This window comes from Rhea americana, unplaced genomic scaffold (genome assembly GCF_003343005.1).
Source record: "Rhea americana isolate MKP2758 unplaced genomic scaffold, rheAme1 scaffold_96, whole genome shotgun sequence".
Taxonomy (NCBI): Eukaryota; Metazoa; Chordata; class Aves; order Rheiformes; family Rheidae; genus Rhea; species Rhea americana.
Genome location: NW_028187155.1, coordinates 152,806 through 170,017, shown reverse-complemented (window position 1 = coordinate 170,017; position 17,212 = coordinate 152,806). Strand labels below are relative to the sequence as shown.

The 17,212-nt window shown below is 39.7% G+C and overlaps 1 protein-coding gene across 4 annotated transcripts in view; it reads right to left on the bottom strand.

Moving 5' to 3' along the window:
* The window catches only part of ABCC5 (ATP binding cassette subfamily C member 5), a 49,946-nt gene extending 33,919 nt beyond the window's left edge, over positions 1–16,027 (bottom strand). For 2 of the 4 annotated variants that reach the window (XM_085325162.1, XM_085325164.1), the window contains exons 1-4: positions 15,834–16,027; positions 1,364–1,524; positions 945–1,100; positions 44–191 (exon numbers count right to left, since the gene is read on the bottom strand). In XM_085325162.1, the coding sequence (XP_085181288.1) occupies positions 44–191; positions 945–1,100; positions 1,364–1,524; positions 15,834–15,962 (594 nt within the window). In that variant the 5' untranslated portion in view covers positions 15,963–16,027. The remainder of the gene's footprint in view (positions 1–43; positions 192–944; positions 1,101–1,363; positions 1,525–15,833) is intronic. The other 2 variants (XM_085325163.1, XM_085325165.1) reach the window with 1 other exon arrangement.
* Between the last annotated feature and the right edge of the window lie 1,185 nt (positions 16,028–17,212).

Sequence of the window (17,212 nt, the reverse complement as noted above, 5' to 3'; positions counted from 1 at the left end):
TGTAAAAAAAAAAAAAAAAAAAAAAAGGATGGATATTACTTACTGGTCCACTAAAACCTGCCAGCTGCGTGATCATCAGACACACTATGGAAATGATGAGTCTGGTGCGGCAAAAGATCCACACGACCCTCCGGAGAGAAGCATCATCAGGTCCATTTTCTTTCAGTTCTTCTTGCCACAATCTCTCCAGCCTAATAAAAAGACAAGCCGTGTTACAAATCTTTCACCACAGTAACCAGTACAAACTCACAGACACTTGCTCTGTGACATTTCCAAGTATTTCCTAACTAATAGAAACATAAAATCACTAAATTTAAAAAGAAATGAATACATGGTTCATTCTGTAAGGTGAAGAGAAGTATTTCTGCCTTGAAATCTCTAGGCTTTGTTACTTCCTCCTAAGAGAGGAATGAAAAATGATGAATTTTGCTTTGCCTGAAGTCTCTTTGGCCCTCTTMAGTCATTGACTTATCACTACCTTTCCTTTCTGATCTGGCAGAGGATTTGTGGAGTGAAAACCCGAGAAAAATTCTCATTAGCCATAACAGGTTAGCCTAATTGCAAGATCTGATCCATATACAAATCACCTTGCTAGTTTCAATATTTACCATTACTTCAGTACCAGGTTTTTTTCAAGCTAACTGTTGAGAGACCGCTTTGCTTAAAAAACAAAGTTTAAACAGGCAAAATCAGAAAAGGAATTGCAAAACCTTCCTGGAGACAAAATCCTCTACTGCATTCATAGAAATCAATGAGATTACACAGGAAATGTAGCAGGAAGAAGCGGTCTACGCAGAATAAAAAACTAAATTCCATTCCGCTGATGGAGAAAGGCAAAACAAAAATACCAGTGCTGCTGTTATAGGGCAATATCATATCATTGCCTACAAATTAACATATAAAAAAAGGAAATATGAGAATAATATGGACCAATACACATCTACCTTCTACAGTTGACATCTGAAGACTCATGCCTTGACAAAGACCATACATCATCCATAAACAATTCCCCTTTTTTGTGTGCTTTTTGGGCTAAAGGAGTGAGCCAGGAGAAGGTCATACAGGAGAAAAGCCCAGCATTATCAACAGGGTGTTGGTGTCTAAAAGAAAAAAAAAAACAAACAAAAACAAAACCACAAAAAACAGACACGTGAAAAAGGAAACAGTATTGTAACCCCCAAGAAAATCAAAGTCTCCTCCCATTGAAAGTACTCAAAGTTCCRTCTGGCCTAAGCAAGCTGTACTTGCTAAACAAATCCTGATGTTTTCAGTATCAGTCAGCAGATCTACAGCTGCAATCCTACCTCATGATTGGTTTGAAAAACAGACATTGTATCAGTTTTTCTTCAGCCTAAAGACTTACTTAGAAGTAGTCCTTATGGGTTTCAGTGCATTCAGGCCATGGTGGTATTTGCCCTTGTGATGCTCTTCATCTAGCATTCTCAGCTGGGAGTGCATGGAGGTGTCCAGCGGAAGGCCCTCCGCACGAGCCGCTGCTTCTAAGGCATCCTGGCATTCTATCTGCTTTTACAAGACAGACAGCATAGTGAGAAATCAAAGCTGTGTTTGAACTCCCCAAATCCTGACTGCAGCAACTTCAGACCTCTTACTACTGTAAATCATTGCAACATCAGTCACCATTGTTTAAATACGTTAGAGAACGAGCAAAGATATGAATTACAGATCATATAATTGCTGTTTGTGTAACAAATTAATGCCAGCCAGCATTGTGCCTGTGCATTCAAAGGATAAGTGACAGACAAGGTGAGGCTGGTCTATCCAAGTCTTGAATCTTGCCTCAGGATAAAATGTTTCAGGGAAAGGAAATACAATGGAGAAAAATTATGAAACTAAGCATCTTACAATGCCAATTCTTCATCAGTTCAGGAAATCAGTTACTAGCTTATGCACTAAAGTTAAGACACACAGTCTTGATAAGCTTATGCCCTCTTAACATAATTCAGATATTCATATCCACAGAAAGGCCAAATTATTTTCAGAATTCTAAAACGCTCTGCCTCAAAAATGCCTTGAATTCGATCAAAAACATAAATATGTATTCTGAAAAAATAGTTTAACATGTTTATTGCTTTTCCCCTAAAGTAAAGGAAACAAAGACAAGAATTCTTTCTGCTCCCAGACATACTTCTCAATAGCTCAGCAGCTTTATTAAGAATTGCTTAAAAAGCAAACCGTATCTCAAGAGAGTCTTTCCACAGCCTTAACAAAATGCAGACTGTAAATTCTAACAGGAGAAAGGAAATAGCAATGATAGAGAGAAGCCAAAATGTTATAGAGTTCAAATAAACATTTTGATCAAAAGTCAGATGTGGTAAAAGCATCTGAGGACATGAACTTGCTATCTATATTCAGAGAGGGCTCAGTATTGCTTTTGGTAACGTAACTGACTATTTATTGCAGTGTCATATTACTTGTTTGTATTCTAGTTCTCCGAAATTGAGCTACTTTGTGGATGAGCCCAGTTCTGACTTTAAAATCTTCCTGGCTCTCTCACAAGAATAGATACTATATTTACCCATGTTAGTTGCCTTACTAGAACAAGGTTATTTTATTTCTCTGAAAATAGCAACTGTAACCACCTTGTAGCTTCCTTTAAAACACAATGTCCACAAAGCACTGACTGTTATCAACAAGCATTTAATTCCCAACCTCTCGTTCTGTTTTTTTTCCCCCAGAAATGTCACTGTTTGTCTGAAACTTAGCTCATACTATGTTAACATCTAAGTACATAGTACATTAAGCCACCAAATAGCTTTCACTCACGTGAAGAGCCAGAACAGGAAACCGATAATGGTATAAGTCTGTCCTTCACTTAAATACTAAAATACTGTCTAAGTTTGTCATAAAGAATCCATGGTCCTTGTCTCAGAAAACTTATTACCTAAATCTATCGCTAGGATTACAAAAGACGACAGCTGAACAATGAGAAAATAGAAGAATGTAACAACAATATGATACATAAAGCGACTCAGAAATGTGCAACACTTGAAGGTTGAATTAGTTTTCTCATGTCATTTGTATTCAATCACTGACTCACTGAGGGCAATACTTCCTCACTAAATCTAACCTAAGCAACATAAATATGAGACCAGCCAAAAATGTCTCACAGGATGTGGCAGGGGGGTAAAAAGCTTTGCACTGCAGCTTTTCTGAGTACAGTAGTGGAATTTATAGCTAGTTTGCTGTGCTATCCATCTGCATGAAAGCCAGACAGATCTGCCCAAACAGCCTATTGCTGATAAACTCCACCACAGGTTATTCACAGAATTACTGCTTTTCAGAGTAGAGCTACCTGCTGTCATTACAACACGGGCCTACACTTCAAAAGAGTCATCCAAAAAATCAAAAACAGCATAAATGTAAAGCTTTTCATCATTTACAGACAAGAGGAGCTTTTTTGGTAAGAAAGTCCAATTATACAACACTTCATTTTTAGATAGTTCAAAGACAAAGTTCCTAAACACTCACTTTGGAAATAATTACACTCTGAAGAGTTGCTCAACAGAGCTTTCACTGCAGAAAGGGGAGAGATTTATTGATTCAAAAGAAAACAACAAAACAACCTCCCCCCCTCCACAGCTTTTAGAAAGTGACTCCCTTTGAAAGGCATTTATAATATCTTGACATACAGCGAAGTATAAGTGAAAACATGTGGGCAGGAAGACTCTGAATGTCACAAGATTAGCAAAATTGTTAAAATCCCATATATACAACTCAAGAAACAAACATGTTACACCACTACATAACAAGGCTCTAAAAAATACCCTACAATTTTGTCTTGTATTAGAGAAATCTTAAAAGCATGCAGAGTTCAGTAATGAGAAATGCAGTTTTTAAACAATGTAGTTTCTAGAGTAAAACACTAATATAAAAAACACTGTTAACCTTAGGTTTCCAAACTCCTATTACGTTTTTAAGTGTTCATCAACTGACAACATTCTGATTGTCAGCAAATTTGGTTTTCTTGCCAACTAAAACCTTGAAGAAGTCATCAGCAATGTAACATAATAGGCTCCAGCACTGTTACTGAAATGTATGTCTAAGAAACCATGGCTATGATACCAAAGACCAGTAGGCACGATTCACCAGCTTATTAATGCCAACAGAAATAATATAACAGGTGATAACCCCTTCCCATCAATAAATGCAAAGAAATACTCAGAAAAAGTCAGATATCACTAACCAGGAACAAAAAAAAAGTCATAGAGTTGTTGAGGCATTTCTCAAAAAACAGCAGTTCACTGCTCAGCACCATCAAAAAGGCAAAAGGATGATGAAAATTTGTTAGAAAAGACACATAGAATAAAGCAGAAGACATTATTACAACACTTAAATCTCCCAGGGTTTGCCTCCTTTTTGAATATCACAGTCTATCCTCAGATGTTTCAGCTCAAAAAGAATATTATACTTAAAATGACTATCAGCAAGGAGAACAGCTGGGGTTAGCATAGCTTCTGCACAATGATAAAGCATTGCAACTCTTCAGCCAAGTAGGAGGAGGGAAAAAAGGCACAAGTATTTGAAAGGTCTATGAAATCACGAATGGCACAAAGAGGACAAAAAATGATCACCAACTGTTTTTGTAACAAAAGAATGGAGGTATTTGGTGAATTTTAAATTCAGAATTCTCTATCATAGGATACTGTAAAGTTCAAATGTATAAATGGACTATAAATGGGAAAACCACAAATTCACATAGGATAGCATGGCTTATTAAACACACATCAGAGAGCAAATAGGGATCATTTGCTCAGTGTCTCTTAGTAAGAGACAACGGACTTTATACGAAGTTTTCAAACCTGTGGGCAGATCCCCTAAGAAAAGGTGATGGCATTGCTCTCCAGGTTTGGTGAAGCTGTAGCATATCTGGGTACAGGTCAATATAATTCAACAGATAACTGGGAAAATTAACTGAAGGAGCAATATAGTTCAAGCTTTAAGCCCTAGCCGTAAGCCATTGAGAAAATTCTGAAGTTATTGCCACACACCTGCGATCTTGTCTCATTCTTAAACCTCAACAGTTAGCAAAAAGATAAGCAGGGAAAGAGAAGCTCATGCTGCTACCGTAGAGGAGATCTGTCCCTCTCTGAGTGGCCTCCCTTTGCAAACTAGGGCAAAGGAAACAAAACCCTACCAACRCTTTTCATCACTGTTTCCTTAACTAAGGTCAATAAATCGATCATACTGCTGGTAGCTATAGAAGGTAACTTGAGGAAAAGCCAGAATAGGGCCATGCTTGGCTCAAGACATGCCATAATAGAAAAGCTAGGCAAGGAAAGGAAAAGTGGTTCAAGGCAAAGAGAAAGAATTGCTCATACAAGCAGACAGAAGTACCAGTTGTACAGTCCACATTTCAAGGTCACAGTAAAGGGTCAAGAACATTTAGATCTAGTAACTGAACTACAAAGTTGTCAAATTTACAAGATATCAAAGGGAAGCAAGACAAATTCAGTTAACTAAGAAGCAAAAGAGGCACCAGGAAGATTAGGCAGGAAGGCAAACAAACCTTACAAGTGGAAGGAATATGAAGAAACATTTAAATACCCACTAAGCAAGAAACATGAACCTTTATCCACATGAGCATGGTGAGGTTACAGGAGAAGGGAGGAAGACAGTTGTAGATATGAGAAAAGAGTAAGGTGCCAGCCTTCCACACAGGCAATCTCATATTTGAGAGATATAGTAGCAATTTATTGGCTGGCAACCATAGCATAGGATGACTGTAATAAAACCAGAGAGGCCTGAAGGCCAAGTACAACAGCCTTTCCACCCTCTGCTCTTGCAGACAAGAATAGGCTTTGTATGCACACCAAAAGCCAAATCCCACCCACCAGCTAACTATGGCCTCTTTCACAAGAGAGAATGTCTTCCAGGACTCAAGTGACCAGCATTAAAATGAGAGGAGATCTAGCTTCTTCCCTGCAGCACAGAGGAAACTACAGCAGACGTGAAATCTTCTTCCACTAGCCTTTACAGCTGCTATAGAACAGAAAAGCTGCTACAGTTGGTTTATTATAGGGAGTTACAATTGCTTTATTTATATAGTAAAATGAAGAATTCTAATGTTGGCAATGCTGCAGAACAGGAACCCCCACCTTGTAAATAAGTTACAGTTAGATCTTAAGATCCCTTTCAAGGCAGGGATCACCAGGCCTCACTCCCACATTTAAGTTCCTGGTAACAAGAGGTAAAAGGGGAACTAACAGATCAGCACAACAGAGCTCAAGAATCAGTAGGTATGTGGGGAGGAGTGGAATTAAGACAGCTCTCTACTCCTGCCTAACAGATGTTGGGCTAAACAGCAATTTAAGTATTTAACAGGCTTTATTTCTTTATTATAGGACTGATGCTTCAAACAAAATTAGTTTTCAAAGGCTGGAAAAGAATACAAGCAACTGTTCCATTTAGCTTCAGGATAATTAAAAATAGCACAAGATTCCAAGAAGAGATACTTAGAAGTTTTAGTTGCATCCTTCTTCCCAGAAATTCCTCTCGCTCTCTTCAGGCATATCCACACTTGAAAGGGGTTACAATTTTTATGTACTGGTTTTGCAGGTAGCACATGTGATCCCCAAAGCATTGCTGTCCAGATTTCTGGAAGTGACTGAATCCAGGAGTAGCTAGAAAGGAGGTATGTAGGCCTGCAGTTCTCAACATTGTCATATCTGCCCCTGTCTGAAGTAGAAATTGCTGTCAACTTCATGCTCCACTGAGAAGGCAGTCCTTTCTCACTCCAGATTTGATGCAGTGTACTTTAATYTATAAAAGTAGTAATAAGGAGATTTGCAGCATTAGATGCCCAGCCTACTTTGTAGCTAGAATGCTTTATAATACCCTGACGAGAACATGAGCCTATTTAGGACTAGTTTATTATCCATCCATATACCAGCTGCCTCACTGAAGCAGGGGCAGGAAGCAGCAGACTACGTCACTGACAGTGGGCACAGAGGGAGTCATTCAGCCTTGTATGCATTGATTGTAAAGTAGAAGCAGCACAGTTAAGCTCACATAGTACCAGATGGAAGAGACTACCAGGCAGCTTTCAATACTTAGTAATTCTGGTTACAGCTTCCAGAACTGCTGTAACAAACAAATCAAGAGATTAGGGCCTCCATTTTTGTTTGCCTTCTGAGGAGTGGGGTGTAAATGAAAGCTCATGTCTGTCATCTTCTCAGCTTCTGCTACTGGGGGAAGGGGGAGTGTTTACCAACCACTCATCCAAACCTAGAAACAAGTGCAGCTGTGCTATATTCTTAAGTGAAAAGCTCATCAGCTCTTCAGCTGTGCTCCGACTTGCCACAAGAGTTCCAAAATTCAACCTAAAAAAAAAGTCATTCACTCCAACCAGTTGCATGTAGCCTCATTACACAAGACATCCACAGTTGCTCATTTCTGAGCTAGAATTAGCAGAAGTTGAAGTTGGCATTTGAATCAGTTTTAAAGCTAACCTGAGCTTATACATCCTCAGATTAGAGGAGTCTCCCAGTAACACCTGGCACTGATATCAAGGCTCTGTAGCCAAACAAGCTCAGCATAGGTATGCTTGTGACAGATCCAAATGTTCCAGTCAGGACAGCTGTAGACTGAGCATTTCTATTCCATGCACAGAGTCCTTGCTGAGTATAGTTTCTTCCATACTGTTTTGCATTAAATCTACCATTCATGATCAGGTAATTAAATAAGGCATTCACTCAGAGTTGAAACTGTACACTGTTCATCCAGAACTTGAGCTACAATTCATGTACACTAACAATACAGTAATGCAGACCCCTGTGGAATGAGAAATAATGATCTGCCTTAACAATAAGTTGCCCTTTAAAGTTAGCTCCCCAGATGTGTGCTGACCACAAAGCTGGGAAACTAAACTCCTCACTAAGCATATTAGCCTCCACTAAGGCTGAATATTTGGCTCCTGACTTGCTCATGTATTTTCTTGGGCTACATGCAAAAAACTGCAGGATGCTGGAGGCATTCTTCAAACAGGCTATGTCTGAGCTGGGTCACAGCAGAAGGTGTACTGGTTAATTTAGTACAACATCAGGAACATCTAAAGATTCTTTAGACTCAAGTTTCTGTGGAATGAAACCAGTGAACGACAGCACAAGCCTTGAAATCACAGCATTTACCCAGCCTGATGCAACACAATTTATTCCCTTTCCTGTACCAACTTATGCTTCCAGATGCAAGAGGCAACCCAACCCAAGTGAAGAATGAACAATTAGTAAGCTCAAAGAGAACACCCGGGACTCCAAATATAGGGCAACTTTGATGCATCTCTTTCAGCTCAGAAGTTAGTTCTCAAATGGGAATGAAATACAAGTTTCATTTATGGGACAGTGTTCACAGCATACAGTCCAGGACTTTAGCTGACTATTCCTTAGTACTAGAATATGGATGTTCAAAAATTAATTACCCTCTCAGTACCTCAAGGTACCAGTACTTCCTGCATACAAGTCATTTGTCTCATTTCAAATCAAGCTTGGACAGTTCTACTAGCTGCTTATGGTAGTTCTTAAAGATTCTTTAGTGTAGGATTTTAAGACCATAGGGGCAGAACGCCTCAAACACTAAAATCCTATAATGGAAAAGATACTGCAAGCTTTCCTTCAGTGACAGCTGAATCGGCTCCTTGCCTACCTTTGGACATGAGTAGGCTGGCTTACAAGTCTGCTCTGGATACAGCAACAACAGTAGASAGCAGTCAAAGACAACATTAGCAGGTGGCCAGATTTAAGATTTTATCATGTGACTAAGACTTTAGACAAAGGATGGCTAGTGCGTTAATGAAAACGGTTGACTTAATGAGAAACCATAAATAAGCCAGGATACCAAAGAGTGCCTTGCACAAGGAGGGATTTGGCCTTTTTGTCCCTCCTATTGCTAAATCTAAGATCTTTCATACAGTTAGTTACCTCTGAGTTCCAGGGGAGCTTTTAAAAATTGACTGGCTGATGAATATGCTCTGTTCTTAGCTGCTAGTAAGTAGAGGTAAATAGAAGCAGCAGGGTAGAGATAACATCACCAATTCAAAATCATTATGAAACATTCACCAACAATCAGGTCAAGGCACTTCAGTATCAAGTTAGTATGTTCTTCAGTAGTGCCAGAAGTTTAACTAGAAACAGTAAAACAACTTGACAGAACATGATTCTAATTAAGGTAACAAGCTTAGTTCCTTGAGCACATCATGAAATTGATTTGCAGTAAGTAGCATGCATCTTTGCTTTGCATGCATCAGTCTAATTTATGATCAAGTCTTCAAAGAACAGAACTATTGACAATATGGATTTTAAAATTCAGCTTTCATTTGACATTTAATTATTAAAATGTTAACTTTTTAGAGAAAAAAGGCACATCTTCAGTATGTTGGCACCTCACTTATCTAGATATTTGCCTTCCTGAGTTCATTAGGTTATTTTATCTCAATGAAGACTCTTAAGAAGAATAGAAGTCAAGATCTAGAGATAGGTTTCTGAAAGAATCATTAAAACAGTAGTTCAAGATTGAACTTTAGAGCATTTTACAAGCTCCCACTACAGCTGCACTGTGTACTCACCTCAAACACTTGGAGGTTGTACAATTGTAAGTCAAAGTAAAGTGCTGAGGAAGGCAGAAGTTAGTCTTCCTTCCTTTCCTTCCCATGCACTAGTCAAATGTTGAATACCATSCAAATTTATAAAAGGAAAATTCTCTATAGCTTTAGCAAAGGTATCACCAGGTATCAGGGCAGTTAGGTCACTGAAATTGCATTTGAAGAATGCTGCCCTTCAGACTGTTTTACCCATTCACTCTTGTTTCCTTCAGCATGGGGGATGAAATACTCCAGTTCTAATCTACCTTCACCCCTAGACCCTGCCTCCATTTACCCTTCTTCCTTTATTCTTTCCTGCCATATCCCTCCTCTCACTGCAATACATTATGTCAGCCAATTCTTCCCAGAGGTCTCCTACAATGGCCTGTGCCAGTGATTTCCTTTTGTTTAAAGGGCCTCTCAGCCTACTGGCATTTCATTGTGCAGATGATCACCCATTAGGAATTATCTGAAGTAGTAAACCCTAGAGGAAAGGCATTCCTCTGAAGATGGACATTCAGCCTGGTCAGCTCCAGTTTCCTATACTTTCTCTCCACCATACTACACATCCAGACATCATAGAAGAATCAGAGAAGGACTCCAGTATAAATAAAGGAATTGTATAGTCTGTGTTATGCTTTGTTCTTATTAACTGCACCATATACTTACTGGTCCATTAAAGCTTTGTCCATGTCCACGAAGGGAACAAGGACATGCAGCACCTCTTGAGGGCACTGTCCACAGAATTGACTTAGCCACTGAATCACCCAAATTCCCTACTAATTCAGCTGCTTACTACCTACAGTATTAGACTTTCAGCCTACAGGTAACAGATCTGATACACTTCTGTGTGTGTATGCAGTCTGTTACTAACAGAAAAGAGACCCTCAAGCTGCTACTGTAGCCATAGAAATGCAGGTAGGATGGCAGCAGTTCCAAGTCTCAGAAATGCACATAAATCCAGTCACATTTGCTCTGTTCTTGTACATCACTTCCAGCATAGCCAAACAGCAATGATACGCCACAACTGCCTGGTGGCAGTTAAACTGAATCTAGCACTCTGCTAGTCATTCTGACCAAGTATTCAGGTGCAGTTTTACCTTCTAATATAGTGAACACTGGCAGCAACTGAGACTACTGCAGCTTCTAGCTGTAACCTATAAACCAACAATGTAGCAGTATCTTTCTGTGCAGAGGTCAGTTCAGGATCCCCACAACCCACGAGAGCCTTCTTGGCAAGTGATTTTAAAAGTACTTAACATTCACACTAGGTTATGAAAGTATGAATCTTCTGGAAAAATGCAGAGATACCTAACCACTCTGGCTATGATTAGAAACTTATAAGCTGTTGAGTTGGCTTGGCACTACATGCTCAGGGCAGGCCCCTAGTAGCCAAGCTATACTGATGTTCCTATTGCTGAACATCTCTATAGCACAGCTGTTCAGACACTTCAGAAGCTCCACAGCTTAGGTTGATCTGACTATTGGAGAGAGACAAAGTTATCAATGCTTAAAGGATTTAAGTCTACTCCAGCAACTTCTGACCACATTCTCTGCCGTCTTTGGCAAAAATTGAGACAAACCTGAAAAATAAGAGATCAAGATGAAGACAGGAATGTTAGTAAGGTTTCATGTAGGTAACATAGCAACATGTTTTTCCCTGCATGTTTTAAGTGACCTCTATGGTCAACACAGCCCAACATCTTCAAACACAGCAGCTGGTATCAGCAATAAATCTGAAGTACAGTCATCATGCTCCAGCAGCAAGAACCCAATGCTAAACACTGTATTCTAGTCAGAACTTAATAACTGCTTGGAGCATTTTATTTGTGAATTTGTACCCTAGCACTGTCAGACTGTGGAATTAAGAGTGAAGTTCAAAAGCATTGCATAACATGAGAATGATAAGCTTCATCTTCAGTTGCTCTTAATTTAAAAGGGAGGAGCAAAACTCATCTGCCTGCTGTTCCATCAAAYGAACAATTAGGAGATCTGTATTTGAAAAGAGCCTATCCCAAAACCACTTTCAGAACAAATTTCCCTTCTTCATCTGTCATTTTATAGAAGATTTCATGGACACAATGGGGTCTGCTCTCTTCCTCAGGGTATATCACTTCCATTAGAGGAAGAAATAAAGTTACATCTGAAATAATTGTGTTTAAGAGCATGCTAGTATTCCGAGACCAAAGAATCCTAAAGGCACAATCCTACAGCCACAAGTAGATACCAGTATTTCAAAAATATCCCTTAGTTTTTCTTCACTATTAATACAACAGCTTTTCACATAAATACTTACTGTGTATAGYGCTAAGCAGCAAGTACACCTAGAAGTTATCTCCATTTAGATTAGTGCCTCCACAGACAATAAGCCCAACTGGTATGATATTATGCATGGGGCATGTGTAGCTAATACTCTGTTTAGAGCGCTACATTAAGATCTCTTCAAAGATCAAAAAACAATTACAAGAGCACACTGCAGACACATTCATGAGGGGAATGTATTCATTCACAAGGTGAATAAGAACTGTTTCATGAATTTCAGTCCCAAAGTGCCTAACTATTTTAGGGAGTCAAATTTATTTAGCAATATTCCCATTAAGCATCACAAATGTTGAATTAGACCTACTTATTGCACTGTAATTTGAATTTGTGAGTCCAAGAACCCTGCTTAAAAGCTTCTGTTTTTCTAAGTAGCAATCTTTAAAGTCATGATTGAACAGCACTTGTGCTCCTAATAAAAAAGTTAATTCTTCCATTACAGTTATGAAGAGTCAGTTTTAACCTTCTTTGGACAGGAACCCTGAACAACAGTACAGAGGTTTTGGCAGGGTAAAGTTAAGCATAACCTTTATGTAAGATAAAAAGCAATACATAGAAATAGTTTGGGGACCTTGGCTCAGCAGTACAATAGGTCTTTCATCTACAGCTGATGGCCTAAGCTGGATCTTTAATCTCTTCCACTTCAGTTCAGGAAGCGTATATAAAAATGCAGTAATACCAAAGTCCCCCTGTTATTGCCTGAAAGTCATGCTATTCATTGGTCAAAGGTAACTGCAGCCCTGCTGGAAGTGGTCACCCATTCTGATCATTGACCAGTGTTCCCTGAACTACAGAGCTTCCAATGAAGAGGATAAAGGAACATGCTGCTTCTGTTAGTCTACCTCCTTCTGTGACAGACAGGAATAACATATTGGCAAGAAGTCTGCCACACAGTCATATGAGTTTGGACTGTTGCAGTAAAAATATACTAAGAAATGAAATCAGTCATGAAATAACAGCCTTAATCTACTCGCAGCTTTACCTTGTTATATGYAACAGAATATGCTTAGAAGTATCATTTTCTAGTCAAACTAGTTCAAATCCTGAACTATACACTTTACAAGAAACTTGGGAGTCCCAAAAGCTCTTTTGGTGGCACACTGGACTCAGTTGCCCAAAGGACAGAGTACCACTATAACTTGACCTCTCTGCATTTGAGCTGCTGCGGTCTCATCTTTCCTCACCAGGCCTCCATTGTGTTCTGTCACCAGCTGATACCGGAACTAACATGTGTCCAAGAAACCAGCTCAAGAACCTGACCCAGTCTCAGGTTTAACAAAAGCTCAAGCAGTAAAAAACGTAGCCACTTGCTCCCTTGAAAGGTTAGTTTTCTTCACAGCCAAGCTGAAGCTTGCACCTTTTTGTTACAGGAAGAGAGCAAGTATGTGACCCAACAGGCAAAGGTCAGCCTTATGAAGAAAATGAAGTCTTTACTCACCTTCGTTACCAGAAGAATAAAACATACTAAATGATAAGGCCAGGAGTGCTGTTGCAATTAGTGTTTATTTCAACTAGAGAGGAAAATGCTTGGTATACAAAACAAGTATGAACATGTGATTTAGATAAGGTGTTAAGACAGCTCCTTTTATTTAATGTCACCATTCTGCAAGTCAGCAGGATTTAATCCCACTCATATACAGTAAATTCGGTGTTGTTCTTGTGTTTATAGATTATATACATCCAAGCAACAAAGCTAGTGAAAGAGAGTACAAAACGTTAGAACCAAACAGTTAACTCAATCCCAGCATATTGAACTAGATGACTAACAAGTAAAATACCACAGTACCCATTTGTCAGAACTGGCTGATTCCATCAATAAATTAAAATACATTCCTCCCCCTAATCAAAGTAATCAAGGCAGTTAAAGATCCAGGTAAGGGTGGGGAAAACCATATTCTTGCATCAGTAATTACAAATCCTACAGATTCCTTACTTTGCAGGAAGCTCAGTTACCTGGACCTACTACCCAGTAATCACAGGCATCAAAGTCTATTAACAAATACAGAAGGGAAAGCAGGAGCATAGCAATTCATGGTTAAGCTGACCTGCAGCTGTCTCCAAATTTGAGATTTTATGCCATGCTATAGAGATGTGCAGGGCTTAGCTTGTTTCCAGCCTTCAGAAAAAAAATACTGTTCAGTTTCATTCACTTAAAAGACTGAGGTAAAAGATGCTATGAGGACCACAGCCAAGTGGTCCTGAGTGAGTTCCCCTATTTCCAGTCCTCATACAGCAGAGCTGTCACAGGTAACCTACACAGAATGTCTAGCACATTTGTAAGCAGGTTTTCATCCTCAGAAGTTGTATCAGGCATCAACATGATCAGAGGATCCAAGCATCAACATGATCAGAAGATGCAGACTGGTAATAAGAGACATCATGCTATGATTACTGTGCAACTCCACTCCCACTGCTTGAAAGATAGAGCAACCCACCAATGGCATCACTGTTGTCATCAACAATTTGACAGAGCTGTTCTACCACTGGATGATGTGGACTGCATGGTAAGCCAATTATATAACATAAGTGCTGAAAAGAAGCTGCACTGACTCCAGAGGGTTCCCAATTCAGCACCAGTGTCTGCTTTAATGCAATCAGATGCTCTGTCTTCCACTGAATACTATCAGCAACAGATTGCTGAGTCATAGAGCCCTGCAGGGACACCAAGAGCTGCAGGGCCTACAATTACAARCTGCATACAGCCTGCTGCAGAGCAGATCACTCCAGTCTCCAGAGAGCAATGCAGCATTATTAGCCCACATTAAAATCACCTGACCAACCAATTCCCTTTAGGCTTATCTTGTTTCACCAAGGGCTTTAATTTGAAGTACATTGTATCTCAGTATCCAGTATAAGGTGTGTGGGGGGGAAATCAAACTTCTTAGGAAGAAAAAAAAAATCATCACACTTCTTCCACACAAATAAGTTCCCTTACTTCCAACCCTCATACAGCAGAGCTGTCACAGGTAACCTATACAGAATGTTTAGCACATTTGCAAGCACCTTGTCACCTCTCAGTTCAGACATAGCCAGCATTACCTTTATTACTTTGGCTTCAAGATGTTCTACTATAACTTTCCAAAGAAAACTTATGTTAAAAGCAGAACACAAGAAAAATATTTCAGAATGTAAGTGGTCAAAGTAGTTACTATCCTTAACAATCTTGAACTGGCACAGGTTAAAGGTTACCACTTCCAGACCATACTTTTCACCAGTGTAGAGACTCCATTTATTTATCCAAGCATCTACTCACCTTATAACACTTCAGTTCAGTACATGCACTCTTTTCACAGAGGAAAAAGTTTGAAAAATGACAAGCCCAGAGCAATGCCATACCAGCTCTTGGACAGTGGTTATTTCAAGACCAGCTCTCAAGAGTAAACTACAAGTGATCATGAGTGCACCACAGCATACTAAGCATACAGATGCACAAAAAAAAAMCCCACCACATTCTTATTTTTCTCTCTTGGATGAAAGTAATGTTGCTACTAGAGCATGCTAAACATCCATTCTGAAATTATAACCCTTTAATAAACAGAGCACAATTAAGAATGTTTCAGCTGCCAACACTGAACACTGCACGATTAGAGCTGAGTTCTTCTCTAGTTACATTTAGTTGTAATCATTCTCAAGTTTAAAACCTTACATTTTTCTTGGAGTCTCATCAAGAGCAAAACACTAGAAGAAAACTATTCTGTTTTTACTAAAAATCCTTACTAAGCATTTTTCACTTCTAAGTGTAAGTTTTGTTATTAGGAAAACTATAGCACTCCTTAGAGTGACCTCTTAAGGACATGAAAGAATATTCATCATTGACCTTCAAGGTAATGAATCTTTACTGAGCTGGCACAGCAAAAAGGCAGCTGCTACACATAATTTAATAAGCAGAGACAGTGAAAAAATAATGAAAAAGTAAACTGACCTTGTATTTAGCATGCTGAAATTTTGACCCTTCCTGTTCTTCATGCTGCACTGAGTTGGCTCTCTCTCTCACACTTCTATACCCAGGACTGGGTATAATGTACTCTTTTCCTATGTCGATGTCTTTCATCTTTTGTAAATGCCAGGGTTTACACTTGTATTTTCACTTCGAATATCTGGGGGGGGAAAAATGAATACCATTTCATTATATGCTACATCCAACATCAGTTATTTTAGTTAACTATTTTAAAAAAAGCTTATTTAAAAAAAATAAGAAAGCAGTTATAAAGAAATTAATACAGCAGTACTGTAAAGTGCCATTCTGAGATCCCAGACAAGACTTCAGCTTCTCCTGAACTAGTTTAAACATGCCCTGAGGTAACAAGGGAATACAATAATTTTCAATGCACCAAAAAGTAGTGTCTTATTCCCCCTCAACCCTTAGAAAACTAAAATATGATTCTACAACACAAAGATAGAATTAATAACTAGGTAAGAGTTGGAACTTTGAGAAACTCTACTTGGGAGATCAAATCCCTAGAAACCTTTTCCTAGTGTCCAAAATTCTGCATATATAAAACATACAGTTGAAAACATACAAACATATAGTTAAAAGTTTTGCAGAAAATGGATCTTTGGAGATACACAATATGATGAAATAGTTTTTCTACATATGTTCTGGATAGGAAAATACCCTCTATAAGCTTATTCATTTACCCCACAGACTTGAACTAGCCTCAGGTATGTACATGCACAGGAAGAAGCCACATCTTCAGTGCTGCAGGTTCTGCTCAACCCTGTAAGGTTGGAGGAGGGGAAGAGAATCCTCAAAAGAAAAATTACCCCACCTTGCAATATCATGTTTTATAGCTCTGCTTCATTGCATTGTCAGTCGCCTTAAACTAACACCATGGAAGAAGCCTGATTAAGTCATTAGTGAGAACCTGCATCAGCAGGTTTGGCTTGGTGCACTGGACTGCCACCTTTCCAGCACCCGCAGGAACAGCCTCCTTTCCCCATCCTCTCACACGCAGCTGCCCAGCCGCTCTCTGGAAGCCAGMCCCAACTCCCCCCCCAACACACACACACAAGGGAAAAAAGGCCCAGAACAAGCCCCCACACCGCTCGGCGCCACCTCCCCACCCCCAGGCCCGCGTGTGTCAGCGCCGGGCGAGGATGCTGCAGAGCAGCAGCAGCAGCTCCCGGGGCTGCTGCACCCTGCTGGCTCTCCATCCCTCCTGCAACGGGGACGCGAGCCAGCCTCCCCCCGCCTCCCTCCCTCCCACACGGCCTCCGCCGCACCGACATAAACAAGGGAAGATCCCCCCTCCCCCACGCAGGCACATAAACAAGGGAAGATCCCCCCTCCCCCACGCAGGC